We start from the raw sequence: 19288 nt of genomic DNA on the forward strand, positions 1-19288 counted from the left end.
TCATGTTCATTTGTTTATTTAAGAATCGAGTATTTAAAATATTGTTCAAGTTTGTTTGTTTAGTTAATTAAACAATCGCAAACGAGCTTTACTCGAACCGAACAACGAGTAACTCGTCGAACGTTTGGTTCGCTTGCAGCCCTATCTACAAGACTACCAACCAACAAATCTAACTGATAACAAAAGTCCCCCACATAGCCAATCTATAATGAAGGGGTATAAACAAACTTTGAATAAAACAAGCAAAAAAATGTGCTCTCAATAAGATTAATCAAATAAGTTTTATAGTTTTAAATATCATCACATACTGTCAAAAAGAAAGAGTAAAACAAACTTCAACTGGCAATCAGACAGCAAGACTCGAGAAAACCACAAACATCTTCTTAACATCAGCTAATACACTAATTTTCTTCTTTTTTTTTTTAAAACAAAGATAAAGAGTACATACTGACTAATGGCGCAGCCGCTTAACGTCATTCTCTGGTACATCTGCTTCCGCTAAGCTTGTTGCCTGATTTGGAACCTGCAAAAAGGCCACAGAACTCACAATTTAATTTGATCAAATATATTTTTACATGCTACTTATATGCACACTCTGCTTGAATCCCCCAACGGGTAAAAATTATTCTGTGCCACTACGGATGCCTTCCAGAGGCGAATCAAAATGCGCAACGTCACCCATTTGCGATATACTGCACCGTATGATGTGATAAATTGTGATTCGACTTCGGACGGTCCGGTGTCCACACAGAATAATTTCTCCAGCCTTCAAGTCTGTTTGAGACTACTGCTATTTTTTGCAAAGATGATTATAAAAATATTGTAAAGAAAAATTTTTTAAAAAGTTGTTGTAGAAATACAAAGTTTTTTTCAAAATAATAAAAAAATAGTGGCCAAATGAAAAGTTACGGTTGAGATCTAAAAATTAAAACAGTAAGAAAGTTATCCCAAACAAAACATTCGATTTCTTCCTCGGAGTCTTGCTGCTGCAGAGCTCTTAAAAGTGGACGGTGAGATTTAAATTTAAAATCTCCAACAAGAAAGTTGAAAAAAAAAAAATAGCACTACTAACCGCCTCATCAGGAACAAGCGCATATCTTTCAGATGGTGAAACCCAGACCTTTCCTGTTCAACATAACGCAAAGTTATTGCATTTCCAACAAGGAAAGATTAAGAAGGAATATAATTTAGAGAAATTTCTATTTAAAAAAAAATTCTAGCACTCATAATTTTCATTTATTTATAAAAAAACAACTATACTGATTACTACCCTCCAAGATGCTAAGAACCCTGAATGGAATCCCATGCAAGCTCCCTTGCAAGGAATCTTCCTTAACAAGATGACGCAGCAGAAGCACATAAGTTAATTTTATAATTTGAGGGCATAAATTAAATGTTTACCGCCAAAAACATTAAAAATCTACACAAGTTTCGTCTGGACGACTTTCTTACTTCTTAAAGCAATTTTTAAATATAAAATTGTAAAAACTACTTTAAGAAACAGTAAAAACCGTCCCAACCGAAGCTTTAATACCGACCTTGATAGTTGATATGCATGAAACCCAACTGATACCGTGCAGATCCCAGCAAGATTACTTTTGTTCAAAAGAAAGAAAAAAATCTCTATCAATTCTTCCGAGGACTAAATAAAATATAATTAGAATAGTTATTTTATGGAGGTCAACCTTAGAGTCTAAAGGTTTTCGCTTGAGTAGATCTAAAAAGGAATATATGGAGTGTAATTTTAGTAGTAATAGACCTAGTGAGGGGATTGTAACTTTGGGCGATCAAGTCATTAATAAGAGTACACGTTTTAGATATCTTGAATCTATTGTTCAGAGTGATGGTGAAATAGATGGGGATATTATCAGCAGAATTCAAGTTGGATGGTTGAAGTGGAGGAATGCATCGGGCTTGTTATGTGATAGAAATGTACCTCTCAAACTTAAGGGAAAATTCTATAAGATGGCAGTGAGGCCTGCAATGCTTTATGGTGCCGAATGTTGGCCATTAAAAGAGAAGCATAATACTAAGTTAAGTGTGGCAGAGATGAGGATGCTCAGGTGGATGAGTGGCTTTACCCTTAGAGATAGGATACGAAATGAGCATATACGTGAAAAGGTTGGAGTAGCTCCAGTAGAAGATAAGATTAGAGAGAGTCGCCTTAGATGGTTTGGTCACATAAAACGGCGGCCTTGCGATGACCCGGTTAGGAGAGTTGAGGTATTAGATTTGACTTATGTTAAGAAAGGTAGGGGTAGACCTAAAAAGACTTGGTTAGAAAATATTAGGAATGACCTTTCTTTATTAGATTTAAACGAGAATTTGACTTTTAATAGGACACAATGGAGAAAAAGGATTCATGATAGCCGACCCCACGTAGTGGGATAAAGACTTGATGTTGTTGTTGTATTTTTCCAGTCCTTAATTTAAGAAGAAATAAAAACAACGAGGATTTGACTATCAATTCTTAAAAGTAATGCCCTTTTATTATAAAGAGGGTAATTTATAAGGATAGAAATTTCTCTAATATTCTTCTTGACAGGAAATGGCATGAGCTCACAAACCTTGTAGTGGATCTGCTCTAGAGGATGGTATCTGGCTGCAGCTTGAACCATCGGAGCTCAAAACCTCAATGATCTTTGGTGTATTCCTTCAAGATGCCAAAATAATAACTTTTATTAATGATTTGTACCTCTAAATACAAATATTTCGATAAAGAAAGCAACTGAACTCCTCAACAGAGAATAAGGACTATACTGAGAACACCATTCCTCCGTGCAACAAGCCTTTTCCCAGCACCGAAGGGATTCACCATAATATTATGCATCCCATGTACTATGCACTTTACATACCTTCTGAACATCTTAAAGAAGATTTTCAGGCATGCAAGAAAAGATATATAAGAAAAGCGAATATTATATATATATATAGAGAGAGAGAGAGAGAGAGAGACTTTTCTCCTCCTAGAAGGAGAATCATTGTTCTCCGCCCAATTGGATTTCCATATTTAGATCATCAAATGCAAGATCAAAACTAGAAATTATATTTAACATCATTAAAACAAGTATGAGAAAAAGATTGAATTAGTCATAATATAGTTGAGGATTATTTTATTCCTTCATAAAGAGTCAAGGAATCATTTTGATCTTTTTCTCAAACAAATCTCAATGGATAATTCTGCATGTATTACATTATTTAATGAACCATTGACTTGAACGGATCAGTGGCCAGATAGTTTGAGGAGATTGTTGCTTTTCAAGGTCATTGATTAAAACTTTGATCTTCATCCTTAATACACTTCACTTGAATTAAATTCTTACTACTCATATCTCTTTGTTTAGCTAACTTATACATATATCTTTCGCCCTCCTTAGTATCTAATCTATTTTATAAATCATTAAAAGCTAAAATCTTTGCATTACAAATTGTTTTCTTAGACTCCTTACGAGCCACTTTATATATTTTATAATTATCAGAATTTTTACAACTAAACCAATTCATATAACAAATCTTCTTATTTTTTATCTTTTCTTACATATTTTGATTCCACCACCAACTATTTTTACTATTAATTATTTTTTCCTTTGATACTTCAAATATATCTTTTGCAATATTCTTAATATCACTAGCTACTTTTTCCTACATAACATTAGCTTTCTCATGCACAAACAAAATCTTAAGATTTAGAATCTTACTCTCAAAAATATTTTTGTTAATATTCTTTAAATGCCCCCATCTAATCCTAGAATAATGATTTACTTTATTTTTTATTTTCTACCCCTTCATTTTAAAGTCCAAAACTAACAAGCGATGTTGGACATATAAAAAGTAAACTTCTAGATATTGTATACATGTTGATGGAAATAATGTGAGGTAGAGAGGAAAGAAGCAAATAGTCGTAGCTAGATCTAAAGTTTAAGAATATTACAAGGTATAGCTCACACCGACTATGAAATGATATAAGCAAAAGCTCTTCTTCAGGATTTTGGTTTACAATTACACAACATATAATTTTATACTATAATGATTATGTCACCATCAATATCGCTAGCAATCTAATATTGTACTCATTCTCCTATTATATATAAGGGGTTCTCTACTGAAAAAACACCAAAATATCCTTTTTCCTCTAACAATTATATAAGAATAATGGATGTAGTGATATTTATATAAGATAATTGAAAATAGATATGATTTGGATAAGAATAAAGAAGAATTAAAAATGCATCAACTAAATGATACATAAAATTATCTTTTAAGGGCCAAGAACGAGAATAATTAGAACTAAAATTGCATGGATTGAAGTTATTCAAAATGTTAAACTAAAAAAAGATCAAAATGATCCATGACTCTTTATGAAAGACTAAAATGATCTCCAATTATATTAAATAACCATTTTGGTCTCTCAATTCCTCAAAAAAGAACAAAAAAAAAAGTCCTACCATAAGACAATTCGGATTCCTTTTTAAAGCCTTAAGGGACCAAAAAAATATTTTAATATAGTTGGGAACCATTTTGGTCCTTCATAAAGAGTCAAATGGCCATTTTGATCCTTTTGTTAAAAAATAAATAAAATTAACACCTAGTGCACCAATTAACATGGATGAATGAAAAATAAGGATTCATAACCTACAGAACTTAACAGATGTTCTACACAATTCAGAAACTAGGAAAATAAACAATGTTATTGAAAGTTTCGTACTTTTATATGCCATTTAACTCTTGTTGACAACAGTCAGTTAATTATCTTCTTCTAATTTTATGGATCAATCTACCCATGGATACGAAAGAACGCAAAAGAATTTGGATTAGTAAAGAATAAGTACTACACCTCGAACATCAATAAACAGAGTTGAATAGAAAATAAGGATTTGTAACAAATATATCCTTAAAAATTTTCTACAGAATTCAAAATAAACAATTTTACCGAACATAATCAACCAAAATTTCCTATTTCATATACAGTTAGACATCTTTCATTTTTCAAACTGAAGGTTGTCGCATTGGATACAAAACAGATTAGAAAATTAGCTACTCTATAGGCTGAAAAAATTACGCAAATAAAATTGAGTTTCGGATGTCCATTTCTTTTAATTGTTTTTTAATAAGGTAAGGTTATATGGTTAGATATATAACCTGAACCATATTGGAAAAAAAAAAAAAAAAAACAGATATGGACATCTAAAACTCAGTTCTAAGATTGTATTGAACCATTAAAATAGCTCTTAATTAAAGTACCTGTCAAGAGTATCCCCATGTCCAAGCTGACCATTAGTACCTCTGCCCCATGAAAACACATTTTTACTCTCTGTCAAAGCAAGAGTATGCCTCCATCCACAAGACGTCTGGATAACCTTCTGTAAAATGTAAAAGAAAAAAATGAACCAAGATAACAGATTTAACTAATAGAAAAAATGCTTAAAGAGCTATCGGGACTGCATCAAACTCTCCAACCTCTAATTTCTAAGGGTAATAACGACACTATGTCACAATCAAATATTTCTCTGCAACAGAAGAATGAATTTAAAGTAATAAGATCATACCTGGTCCTGAGGGAATTTTACTTGAACTGGAGAGCAGTGATCAACATTATCACCAACGCCAAGTTGTCCAAACTATTCAAGAAAGATTACCAAGTGACAATTAGCACATCAAGCAAAATTCAAAATCTGTGCAAGTGAGGGTCAAGCTGTTCGAACAATTCTACCTAACGGGTCTAATTGCATCATTATAAAATTTACCTTAAGGTTTGAATAATAACTTACTAGAAGTTAAAATCTCATCCTTTAAATAATTCTTCTATATGAAAGATCCACGAGGAATCAAATTTTTGTATCATTTCTTTTCTAATTATTAATTATTAATATCGCATTTATTAAATTATAGATATGGTAAATGTATTAGCATTTATAACTGAATCAATTAATACTTATAAGGTATGGCAAGAAATATGTATAATTAATCAGTATAACTGTAAATATCAATATATTAGGAAAAGAAATATTTTGTCTTATTACGAAAAATCAAAAAGTAAATCACTCGATCACAGCCATATATTTCTCCTATTTTCTTCTATATAATGAGAAGAACGCTCTAGAGGATGGAAAGTAATTTGTGCATAGCTTTATTTGTTTTGGTTTTCGAGTCAACATTCAAACTTCTATCTTGTCTTTCACTCGTAAGCCTTGTGAAGATCCCTTTGAGGATCTTGTGTAAGGATCCATCAGGATCCTGTTGTTTGTCAACCTCCAATTCTATGAAGATCACTTAGGGATCCCAGTAAAGATTTTAGAGTAACCGACTTGTCGAAGCCTTGCTTACCTTGTGGCCTATCGTTCACTCACTAACATACCACATTGCCTCATCAAACCCCTGATCGTGCACGAGTCTGTTGCGACCTTGCAAATCCACAACCCATGCAATCCAACGCAAGTCCATTTCAACCACGTAAATTCACTTCTTAAACAACGATTTGCAACACAAATCATACATCAACAACATCAAGTGCACGAGAATATTGTCGCATATGCAACCCATGAAGAAAATAAAGGAAATGTTATGCAATAGATACAATGCTTCACTGGCAAGGGCTGTGGACAAGTTGTTGCTAATTGTGATGTGGGCTCCGAAAATTCGGTCCCGGCCTCCCCGCTTTTCTTTTTATTCGGCGAGGGAGTTTTAACGGATTAAGTTCCGGGGTAAATTTTGGAAGGCATATGGGATTGTAGATAAGACACTACCCATAGATTTCGCCCTCATTTTGCGAGGACTTTATAATCTGAGTTCTGGTTTCCTATAGGCGTAAGCCCCTATAGTAAATTACCCCTCCCGATCACGAGAGAAAACTTTCGATTAAGGCTAGTCGTCGATCAGATACGTAGAATATACGTGTTATCTGGCATATAGTAGCAGCATGGGTATTTGAAATTTGAAGGGTTTGATATATTTAAAAGTAGAAATTTTACCATCTGGCACTTAAAGCGGATGGTGGGGGAATTGATGATGGACCCGATCAAGATCCCATGGTTCCGTCGTCCCGGGCCATCGTGGTCCCTGGTCTACTTAATCAGAGGAGGTAGTCGACCCAACCTGACAGAAGGATCCTTGTCGGCAGCCATGGGTTGCTTCGTCCAAGGGTACCTTGTAGACCTGGGATGAATATTTGCCTAAGGGGACAAATTTGAATCCACCTTAGCTGACAGAGGGCTTCGTGCCCTGTCAATCATATCCTATTGATTCATATCTCAATGATTTGATGCCAATAAGGATCATATCGGCTCTGGCCATAACCAGTACTTCGTGGTGCCATTTGGTGACAAAACCACTCGGTTCAGAGGGCCCCAGGTCATAACCGTTTATCTTGCGGTGCCATTTGACGGCAAAACCTCCGATTAGAGGACATGTACCACGTCCTTACTAGCAGGAGATTATTTGATAATGGATCCTAGTGATATTTTCGACTAGGCATTTGGCTCTTTGTGAGCTGAAGTAAATTTTAATTTGTTCACCCCGGCAAACTGTTGCGGAGGGTGGATGAATTTTGCCTTAAATGTTTTGATGATTAGTTTCAAATTTAACATCTTAGGGCCTGATGATTTTTTTTTTTTGGATTTTTGGGGAATTTGAATTTTATAGAAGTTTTAGGGCATTTTGAAATATCTGAGAGATTAACCCCTACGGTTGAGATTCACATTCAACACGGCCATCATCAAAGTGTGGGGTCATTCATTGACTAAACCTTGTCTACCCTATCAGCTTGTTGATAGGGAATCGGGTTTCATAGGCTTCATGCATTTGTTAGTGAATTCTATTGATTATAGGTCTTGAAGGCCTAATATGAATGTATTAAAATAACTACATCGGTCCCCACAACCATGTGTATTTGTTTGAAGGTTCGAACCCTGCCGACTCCTATTGATCTGCATAGAAGGATCAGGTTCGAACTTGAATTCACTTATCGACCCACGCAGCATCCCTAGGCGTCATGTGTGTACCAATAACATGCTCGCCGGGGCCATGTGGGTCAAGATCGTATTTTCCCCTTTAGTGTACCTATGTGTATACAAACAACGGTGTAGGTGCAGGGGATTTTAAAATATTTTAGTTATGCATGTAATTGCAATTTGAATGCACACAATATTTCATTTGAGAGATTGTGTACGCCTTCTGTCTGTTTGTACAAACGTTACAGATCCGGTGGCGGGTTGTAGCAGCTTATGAATTGAATTGTTTGCTTCTTTGTACAGGTAGACTGTCGTACACTACTTGTTATTTTCTACAGGTGGATCGTAGTGCACTAACTAATCTCATGCCTTGCTCGTAGGCGACAAACTTTCAAGTGGTGATGTACCTACTTTAATTAGGGGTCGTACAACCCGTGACACATAAGAGTGCGTTATTTTGTTTCTTTTTGAAGACATATGTTCACGGGCTGTACGAGCCGTCTAACTTTAACAGCTGGCGCGCACGTTATTTAGAGCACCCGTGACTTGCAATGTGACGGGCATTTTTATCATAAAGGGTTCAACCAGAAAATTATCGGGGATGTGCGGGAATTCCAACGTGTTTACAATGAACACAAGCGTTTTATAGGAAATATAATTTTTTTTTTACTTTTACTTTTACTTTTACCCCCTCCTTTTTTTTAACATAATTACCAACCGTATTCACTTGTATTTAAATTCGTATTTACGTTCGTATTTCACCAGCTAGTGAATACTCTAGGAATCCAATGCCAGAGTCTCGAAATGGCATCTTAGGATCCTAAGTAGATGGGGCCCACAGGTGTACTTTCTCCATCATTTAGCAAAGGATCCTAGGCTGTAGGGCCCACAGGTGTACATTCTCCATCCTTTAGAAAAGGATCCTAGGCTGGTGGGGCCCACAGGTGTACCTTCCCTGTCTTGTAGCAAAGGGATCCTAGGCTAGTGGGGCCCGCGAATAATTCAAACTCAATGTTATAAATATAAGGGGGTTTCAACTCATTTCTTCCCATCCCATTTCTGTAAGGAACTTTTGGTGAGGGACTTAGGTGTGCGAGTCATGAGTTAAGAGGAAGGGGCTTGATTCCTACCTATTGGCGAACAACTAATTCCCTTGAAGACTCATTGTATGTTGCATTTCACATTGATTTATATTTCTTTTGTATTTGTCTTTCAGTGTCGGGAGCCTAGGGTGTCGTATATTTTTTTTTTTGTTAACTTAAAACTTTTAAGTGGATTTTAATTTTTTTAAAAAAATTTTCTAAGTTATAGGTTTTGCTGAAAATTTTGACAGCACTCCAGCGTCGTCCCCACGTAGGGGGCTGCATCGGAGTGTGTAAGGCCATCCCGCCTGCCAAGAAAGGCAGTCACGGTAAGTGTCGGGTGACACCACGACCGCAGTTCCAATCCCCGCTTGCTAACAAAAGCGATCATGAGGTCTTTGAGCACATATTTAAAGTATAGCATTTTCTCAGCATAAAAGCAGTGAATGGTACTTAATTAAACAATTTTTTTTACAAATAACAAATTTTCCCGCCAGCTAAAAAAAGTGGTCACGGGTACTTAAGTTTCATGCATACGAATTTCCCCGCTCGCTCAGAGCGTTACGGGTACTTAAGTTTCCTCGCCCGCTAAAAAAAACGTAGAAATGTAAAACACTAGTGTCGGGCTTTTTACCTTAGGTGTGCAGTAATCGAGGCAGCGACGACGGATGGCGGTGACAGTGAGAAACCTTGCTTGGAGGAGGAGAAGAGAGGGAGGCCGGCCTTCTTGCGTGAAAATGGCGTGAAATGAGGAGAGGGGGCCGGTTTGGGGGATATGAGAGTGTGAGGGTTTAAGTGAGGGGTATTTTAGGGATTTTTTTATTTATAAAAAATCTTTTTTTTTTATTTAAAAGCTCTCTTTCTCTCTTTTTCTAAAATTTTTTAATTAAATTGCACATTAAAAATATTTTTTTTAATCTAACATCGAGTTTTTTTTTTCGCCCACACGTCGTTGCCTCGATTCGCGCGCCCAAAATTTAAATTTTCGCCGACCGACGACCCCCATCAATATGGGTGTCGATCTTAGCTGTTTCCGTTGCTCTGGACACATCGGCGCTGTCCGTTTCGTGAACGGAGGTCGTCTCGATGATTTTGGATTTTCAGTCGACACGCGTCGGGTGAGTTTTTGCACGATTTCGCGCTCTTTTGCTTTCGAAACTCACCTTGTGCGGTCGATGCGATCCCGACACTAGTATTGGGGTCAACATGTGAAAAACAATTTGACAATTTTTTGTGCACATTATTAAGGAATGTAGGAAACATCCTCAAAATCAATAACTAAAAACTAAATTCTAAACAAGTAGTTGTTACAAATCAAGTTGTAGGTTTCGTAGTTCTGCATAAACCTAAAGATACTCTTAAACTAGTTCTACTGATAATAATTAAAGCTCTACCAGCTTTAGAGCTCCCATGTATGAATGAGCACTCATCATCTTGGCTTGTGGATTCTAGTGCTTATAATCATATGAATAATATAACTTCTTCTTCATAATATTCAATCATTGCATGGATCATCATCTATTCATATTGGTAATGATAGTCAATTACCTATTAAAGTTATTGGGGACATTAATCATTCAATGAAAAATATAAGGATATCTTTGAAGCTCTCTATTAATCTCATATCAGTTGAACAATTAATTGATAATAATTATTCTATTTTCTCGTGATGGTTATATTGTGTGGGATTAACTGATGGGAAAAATACTCATAAAAGGCCTAATATTAGACAATTTTTCCCTTACAACCTTCTATTTATAAGATGATTTCATTGATTTGTATATTATAGTAAATTAAAATAATGTGCTCTAGCACAAAAAATTAAATCATATGAATTTGCTATTTTTTCTCATTTAATAAATTATGGGTTATTGGCAAAGAAAGATCAATTCACTTTTCATTCTTAATTTAGTGCTCGATGGGCAAAATGGTGAGAAAAACATGAGACTATCTTTTCCCTCACATAGTAGTCATGCTAAAAATTATTATGAATTGATTTATAATGATGCATGGTGTATCATTCTATTATATTGCATAAATTATAAATATTTTAAAATATTTATCAGTGATTACAACAAGTATACCTGAATTTACATTTTTAGTTAAAAAAAAAAAGAAGCATTCATTGTTTTAAAAATTCATCGCTTATGTTGATACTCAATTTTAATCTACATCAAAATAGTAAGATTCAACAACTAAAGTGAATATATGCGACATGAAGTTCATGGCTTTCTTAAAAGGAATTACTTTTTAGATATCATGTCCTTAAAAACCTCAATAAAATGATGTTGGTAAATGTAAAAACGACCACCTTTTAGATGTTTGAACTTTATTGCCGAAATCTTAAATTTCATCTAAACTATGGATTAAAGCATTACTTATTCATTTATCAACACATGAACACCATAAACTTTCAACATAAGTTATTAAATGCACATTTCTGGGCTATAGCACTTCTCACAAAGGCTATGATTTATGATCCAAACTCCAAAATATTTTGAATATCTTGTTATGTAGTTTTCCTTAAACATCAATTCTTCTTCCATAGTAATGTTAAGCCCCTACAAGAAATCTGTTATTTTTTGTTTTGATGAACAAATTTCTAGCCATAAATGATTTAACATAGGATTCATGTATGAACAAAAACATTCAATTCTACTGTATCTTGAACCAAATTTGCTTGTCATGCCTGCACAAACTAATTCGTAACCTGAGTCTGTGCATTGATCAACTAATTCGTCACCTGAGTCTGTGCATTGATCAACCACCTAAGCCAGCTAACAAGATTTTAGTCACGTTTTTCACTCCTAACACCACTCCCAGATAATCTTCCAAAATACTTCTCTCTAAATTGATATGGCTTTCACATTATATTAGCCTCGATTCCTATTCCTTCAAGCTATTTAGAGGCTCGTAAATATGATTATTGGAAAGAGGCACTTGCTAAATAACTTCGGGCTCTCAAATATAATCATACAAGGGTGACAATTTAAAGTCACCCAAATATTAAAGCCATAAGATGCAAATAAGCTTACTAAATCAAACTTGGCACTAATGGTACCCTAAATCGCTACAAAGCACATTCGGTCATCCTTAGTAACAAGTAAGAAAATAAGATGGATTCACAAGAATGGCCAATAAACAAAATCAATGTAATGAAAATCCTTCTTCATGGTGATCTCAAAGAAGAGATCTACCTTGCTCTCCCACCTACTATTCCCATCTCTCCTCCTATAGAAGTATACAGACTGAAGCATTCCATGTATTAATTGAAATAGGCTCCTCATTTATGGGTTTGATAAAATTTGAATAACCCAACTTAGCTTTTTCTTTTGTACAATACTCTTTCTTTCAACAGTATTTCTCTATAAAATCTTCACTGGAAGTAGACTTCTTCTAGTTCATGTTGATGCATTATCATTACCAGAATAGATTTGACTTTAATTAGCCATGTACGTCATTTGTTTCATGTTGATGCTTTATTTTAGGCCACGACTTATATGAAAAAAACTTATTGCTCTTCCTAACTTTTTGATGTAGGCAAAAGAGGCCTTTTGGTGTTCCCCATGCCGATTTTAATTCCCAAAAGATGTCTTTTCAGTTTCCCCTTTATAAGCCATTTAATACTTCGTTTTTCCCCCACTTATATGAAGATTAGTGCTTCTTGTAAAACCAGCAGTAATTTGAGAGAAGATATCAAATGATATATGCATTTATTAATATTAACTACCGTATCAATTATTATTTATAAATTATGGGTAGAAATGTATTAATTAGTATAACTATAAATATTCATAATGATTAATTTCTATCTCATTAGGACAAATATAATTGAGTAAATCACTCAATCACTACCTTGTACGTCTCTTATTTTCTTCTCTATAATTAGTAAAACCTACTAGAAGAGGGCAAGCAATTTGTGTAAAACTCTATTTGTCATAAATTAGAATATTACATGGATATCTCTCCAATTAGGAACATATCCAAGTAGATTTCAAATGCAACAAACCCCTAGTAAGGAATTGCATGACCTTCTGAATGAACCTTTTTAATTTTTTTATACAAAGCAACCACAGAATATTGGTCGTTTATGAAGTAAATAAAGATTATTTTTTTCTAAGAACCTTATTCCATCCCCAGCCGTATAACCTTCCATCAGATGTGAGAGCCATTGTATGTCTCCACCCGCCTGATATCTGAAGAATATAAACAAATGAAGTATTAGGAAGAGATTGTGTAGGCCAATTATATGACTGAAATTGTGAAACTAAATATCTAATGAAAAATAAATGTACAATATAAAATGTTTATTAGTTGGAATGCATCTCAATTTCACTTGAATGTAGTAAACAAAATGATAAAAAAATTAAAACAGTACATGGACTATATTATTTAGGTGCCCATTTTAATCCCTAACTATATAACGTGTTCACAACAACAATCTATAAAGCTATAATTATATCTCCAATTCTATTAATATTTACAATATTATACTTCTAACTCTTATCTATAATCACACCTACATCATTTCAAGCACGACTTCTACTAGAATACTATAGTTTAAATCCTAAACTATCAATCTCCTTAACTTTCTCTCCAATCCATTTAATTTCTGTTACGCTGGCCCAGGAAGGGCCGGCTGGACCGGTCCAGGAGGGACCGGTCCGGGTCTACTCCAGACGGAGAAAGACCCAGGCGGAACCCCATGTTGGGGGCGGAAGCTTTGTGGAGCCCACCATGGGCTCAATGCAAGATTAGGAGAGAAATATTTTGAACTAAGGACTGTTTAGGCATTTTGAATTATTCCTTTGTCTTTAATTAGGAGTTTTGGAGGGATTTAGAGTTATCTTGAATTTGAATTATCTTGAGATCTAGGGATTGGTGTTCTTGGGCTCTTGGCTTTGCCGGAGATTGTTGGAGAGTTTTTCCTTCCTCTCGAATTGAAGGAAAGTTGTATCTTGCAAGTGCTTTTCATCTTCTATTTAAATAAAAGTGTTTGCTTTGTTTCCTTATGAGTTCTACTGCTTTTCTCTCAGATTTTTATGTGTTTCCTGCTGTTAAACTGCTGTCCACAGCAGTTTCGCTGTTAGATTTTCACAGGTTGGGATTAGGATTGCTTGCGAACTCAAGTATTACCTTATGGTTACTTGCGAACTCAAGTATTTCCTATCAAATTGGTATCAGAGCATCGATTTGGGACCATCGGCGGCTGAAATTCTGAAATTTCAGCAAGTTATTCATTTCCGGAAGAAGAATGTTTGGGATCCGTTAGAAGAACGATGGCCGGAAAGAAGGTGGCCGTCTTGGAAGGCGAAGTCGGTCAATTGAAAACCGATTTGGAGGAAAGATTTTTTTAATTTCAAAATCAAATCACCACCAACAACGAAAGGTTGGAGGGAAAATTCACGGCCATGGAAGAAATGATGAAGAAATTATTGGAGATGAAGACTAATCCGACGGCGTCGGAAGCAAGAGAGACTACCGGGGATCACGGCGTAGGAGGAAATCCGAACCCGCTTAGGGGGAGGAGGAATCCGGATGTAGAGATCCTTGAGGGAGAAGACGACATGCCACCTCTAGAGCCACTTTCTAGAGAGGAGATGAGCATGGGAAATGATCGAAGAAGTGCTGATTTTAGCGGAAGAAGAGAGGAATTTCGGCGTCGAGGTGCTGATTTTGAAGGCAGGAGAGGAGAATATGATGGAAGTGCAGATTTTGGTGGAAGAAGAGAAGAATTTCAGCGTCGAGGTGCTGATTTTGAAAGGGGAAGAGGGGAATATGACGACGGATTCGGATACCTTCGCCGGAGGGAGGACCGGGACACTTGGGGAGCACCTCCTCTTCGAGGAATGGGAGGTTATGGAGAGTATCGGGGTAACGGAAGGGATCCAAATGTGAGGAAGTTGAAGATGCCCATCTTTGAGGGTGAAGATGGCCATGACTGGATATACAAGGTGGAGCGTTATTTTGCAGTCAACGGGTTGACAGATGATGAGAAGCTGACGGCGGCAGGATTGTGTCTGGAAGGGAAGGCGTTGGCGTGGTATCAATGGCGAGACAGGAGAGAGCCTATCAGGAACTGGAGAGAGTTCAAGGATTGTTTATTAGAGCATTTCCGAGCCGATGGGGGAGGAGACTTCTATGAGCAGTTCTTTGCTCTGACTCAGGAGGGGACCGTGGCTGACTATCGGGACAGATTCGAGTACTTGGCTAGCCGTTTGGATCACATCTCGGAATCGGCCTTGGAGGGAAATTTTATGAAGGGGCTCAAACCGGAGATACGAACAACTGTCAGAGTGCTGGAGCCAAGGAACTTACGCAAGGCTATGGAGCTTGCACAATTGGTGGAAAATTAGAAGAGATCAGAAAGAGGAGCTCGAGGCAACTACTCAGGGGGATCGTACAAAATGACTACTACTGTATTACCCTCCAAAGGGGTAGCCCCAGGGAACCAGAGGGAGGTGCCCAAGGAGAGATCTGGTGGAGGAGGAAATGGGGGACAATTCAAGAGGTTGACAGAGAAGGTGATGTAAGAAAAGAGAGCAAAGGGGGTGTGCTTCCGTTGTGATGAGAAGTACATGATGGGGCATAGATGCAAGGACCGAACTCTTCAGGTTCTCCTAGTCTGTGAAGACGAGGAAGACGAGGGAGGTAGGAGCAGGACTGAAGAGGAGGAGGAGGAGAAGCTGCACCTGGATGTGGCAGAAGTCTCCCTCAACTCTGTAGTGGGACTCACCCCGAGTCACACTATGAAAGTGAGAGGAGAGATAGCTGACCGCGAGGTCGTTGTGTTGATCGATAGTGGGACAACCTACAATTTCATTTCCACCCAGATCGTTGACCAGTTGGGAATGGAACTAGTCGATACCGGAGGATATGGGGTGATGATGGGCATGGGGAAGGTGGAGATGGGAAGAGGGGTTTGCAGGGGAGTGGTCTTGACCATCCAAGGGCTGCAAGTGAGGGAGGATTTTCTTCCCTTGGAATTGGGGAGTACTGATATCATCCTGGGGATGAAGTGGCTGCAGATTTTGGTGGAGACCAAGATCAATTGGGGTACACTGAGGATGGAACTAACGATTGGAGGGAGAAAGAGAAGGATTCAGGGGGATGCGGGGCTGACCAAGGCCGGGGTTTCTCTCAAATCCCTAATCAGTATCATTCATGAGGAAGGAGGAGGCTATTTGGTGGAATTGCACAGTCTGGAGGGAGCAAGAATGGAAGAGGGAGGAGACATACCCCTCTCCGTTCAACCATTGATTCAGCAGTTCCAGGAGTTGTTTCAGCCACCTCAGGGATTACCCCCGCAGAGGGAGCGGGAGCATGCTATTGTGCTGAAGGAAGGCATTGCACCCATCAGTGTACGCCCTTATCGTTACCCCCAGTTCCAGAAAGACGAAATTGAACGGTTGATCAGAGAGATGTTGGAGGCAGAGATCATCAGACCCAGCATCAGCCCTTTCTCTAGTCCCGTTCTGTTGGTGAAAAAGAAGGATGGCAGCTGGCGATTTTGTGTAGATTACCGAGCGCTCAACAAGGAGACTGTACCTGACAAATTACCCATACCAGTCATCGACGAACTGTTAGACGAATTGAGTGGGACGGTGATCTTCAGCAAAATAGACTTGAAGTCGGGCTACCATCAGATCCAGATGAAGAAGGAAGATGTACCGAAGACGGCTTTTAGAACTCATGAAGGACATTATGAGTTCCTGGTGATGCCTTTTGGTCTCACGAATGCCCCCGCTACATTCCAGGCCCTGATGAATGAGGTTTTCAAACCTTTTTTAAGACGATTTGTGCTGGTATTTTTTGACGACATCCTGATCTATAGCAAGACAGAGGAAGAACACTGGGAACATTTGAAAAGGGTTTTAGAGGTACTACAGGAGCACCAACTGAGGGCTAATTTAAAGAAGTGTAGCTTTACACAAACCAGTGTAGACTACTTGGGCCACATGGTATCGAAAGACGGGGTAGCAACAAATCAGTCCAAAATTGAGGCAATGCTCAAGTGGCCAGTGCCAAAGAACCTGAAAGAGTTGAGGGGATTCCTAGGACTAATATGTTACTACAAAAGGTTTGTGAAAGGATACAGCACTATAGCGTGGCCACTCACGAAACAACTGAAGAAGGATGGTTTCTTATGGGGGAAATGGCCACATCAGCGTTTGAGAACTTGAAGAAGGCGATGACGACGGTGCCGATTTTAGCTTTTCCAGACTTCACTCAGAGCTTTATTGTGGAGACAGATGCATCAGGATATGGGCTGGGAGCAGTTCTTATGCAGAGTCGTAGGCCCATCGCCTATTTCAGCCAGGTGTTGACTGCCAGAGCCAGGCTGAAATCAGTATATGAAAGAGAATTAATGGCCATCGTTTTGGCCATCTAGAAGTAGCGACCCTACCTACTGGGGAGGCATTTCATTGTCAGGACAGATCAAAGAAACCTGAAGTACTTTTTGGAACAACGCATGGTGACGGAGGAGCAACAGAGGTGGCTGTTCAAGTTACTAGGGTACGACTTTGAGATTCAGTATCGGCCGGGGGTGGAGAACAAGGCGACAGATACCTTGTCCAAATGTATGGGGGAATTGCAGACAGTGGCACTGTCTGTTCCTTTAATGCTAGATTGGAAAGCCATCCAAGAAGAAAGCTCAAGAGATGAAGGACTGAGAAAGATAAGGTTATATCTACTGAAAGAAAAAGAGAGCCACCAGGGGTACTCATTGGAAGGGTACAAACTGCTTTACCAAGGGAAATTCGTGTTGCCCCGAACTTCGATCCACATCCCAAATTTGCTCCAAGAATTTCATGGAAGTGCTGTGGGAGGTCACTCCGGGGTGCAAAAGACATACAAGAGGTTAGCAGCAGAGCTGTACTGGAAGAAGATGCACAAGGATGTTGAGGAGATGATAGCAAGTTGCGAGGTCTGTCAAAGGAATAAGTATATGGCCATGTCTCCATGAGGACTACTACAACCATTGGCTTTACCGGGGAGAGTGTGGGAGGAGATATCTATGGATTTTATAGATGGGTTGCCCCGCTCAGAAGGATTCACAGTGATACTGATAGTGGTGGACCGGCTGAGCAAATATGCACACTTCATTCCACTCAGACAACCCTACACCGTAGTGACAGTAGCTTCAGTATTCATCAGGGAAGTGATCAGACTGCACGGAGTACCAGAGGTGATCGTATCAAACAGGGATAAGGTGTTTCTCAGCCATTTCTGGAAAGAGTTGTTCAGGTTACAAGGGACAGTTCTAAAAAGGAGTACAGCCTACCACCCGCAGACGGACGACCAGACAGAAGTAGTCAACAGGAGCTTGGAGACGTACCTGAGATGTTTTGTGTCAGAAACTCCCAAGCTATGGGCTAAGTGGCTATCCTGGGCAGAATATTGGTACAACACATCGTTTCATTCTGCTTCACAGATGACCCCTTTCAAGGTGTTGTACGGAAGGGATCCCCCACACTTGGTGCATTTTGGGAGTAGCAGCACCCCTGTTTCGTCAGCAGAAGGGTACTTAGAGGAGAGAGACCGAGTACTTGAAGAGCTAAAGAGACATTTGCTAAGAGCACAGCAAATTATGAAGAAGCAAGTGGATGGGTATAGGAAGGACATACAGTTTGCAGCAGGAGAGAGGGTGTTTCTAAAGCTCCGACCATATAGACAAAAGACAGTTGCCAACAGGAGGACTGAAAAGCTGGCTCCAAGGTATTTTGGGCCATATGAAGTGCTGGAGAAGATTGGGACAGTAGCATACAGATTGAAACTACCTCCATCGGCAACTATACATCCAATTTTTCACGTATCACAATTGAGAAAAGCCATTGGGGAGTACACCGCCAATTCCGAGCTACTAGCAACCCTGACTGAGGAGTTAGAGGTGATTCTAGAACCTATGGAGCTAAAAAGGGTTCGCTAGAAAGAAGATAAAACTAAGGAGGTGTTGATCCAGTGGAAGAACCTTCCTGACTACGAGAATACGTGGGAGCCATACGGGGGGATGAAGCAGCAGTTCCCTGATTTTCACCTTGAGGACAAGGTTATTCTTTGGGATGGCGGTAATGTTACGCCGGCACAGGAAGGGCCGACTGGACCGGTCAAGGAGGGACCGGTCCGGGTCTACTCCAGACGAAGAAAGACCCAGGCGGAACCCCATGTTGGGGACGGAAGCTTTGTGGAGCCCACCATGGGCTCAATGCAAGATTAGGTGGAAAATATTTTGAACTAAGGGTTGTTTAAGCATTTTGA

General features: G+C 38.4%; 1 protein-coding gene across 2 annotated transcripts in view; it reads right to left on the reverse strand.

The window, feature by feature from the left end:
* Window positions 1-269: 269 nt before the first annotated feature.
* LOC110097945 (ultraviolet-B receptor UVR8) overlaps window positions 270-19288 on the reverse strand; it is a 42918-nt gene continuing 23899 nt past the window's right edge. Inside the window, exons 7-12 of one of the 2 annotated variants that reach the window (XM_020824615.2) lie at window positions 13153-13224; window positions 5547-5618; window positions 5242-5360; window positions 2568-2653; window positions 1073-1125; window positions 270-523 (exon numbers count right to left, since the gene is read on the reverse strand). In XM_020824615.2, coding sequence (XP_020680274.1) covers window positions 452-523; window positions 1073-1125; window positions 2568-2653; window positions 5242-5360; window positions 5547-5618; window positions 13153-13224 — 474 coding nt within the window. In that variant the 3' untranslated portion in view covers window positions 270-451. The remainder of the gene's footprint in view (window positions 524-1072; window positions 1126-2567; window positions 2654-5241; window positions 5361-5546; window positions 5619-13152; window positions 13225-19288) is intronic. The other variant, XM_020824617.2, reaches the window with a different exon arrangement.

This window comes from Dendrobium catenatum, unplaced genomic scaffold (assembly GCF_001605985.2).
Source record: "Dendrobium catenatum unplaced genomic scaffold, ASM160598v2 fragScaff_scaffold_946, whole genome shotgun sequence".
In the NCBI taxonomy this organism is placed as follows: domain Eukaryota; kingdom Viridiplantae; phylum Streptophyta; class Magnoliopsida; order Asparagales; family Orchidaceae; genus Dendrobium; species Dendrobium catenatum.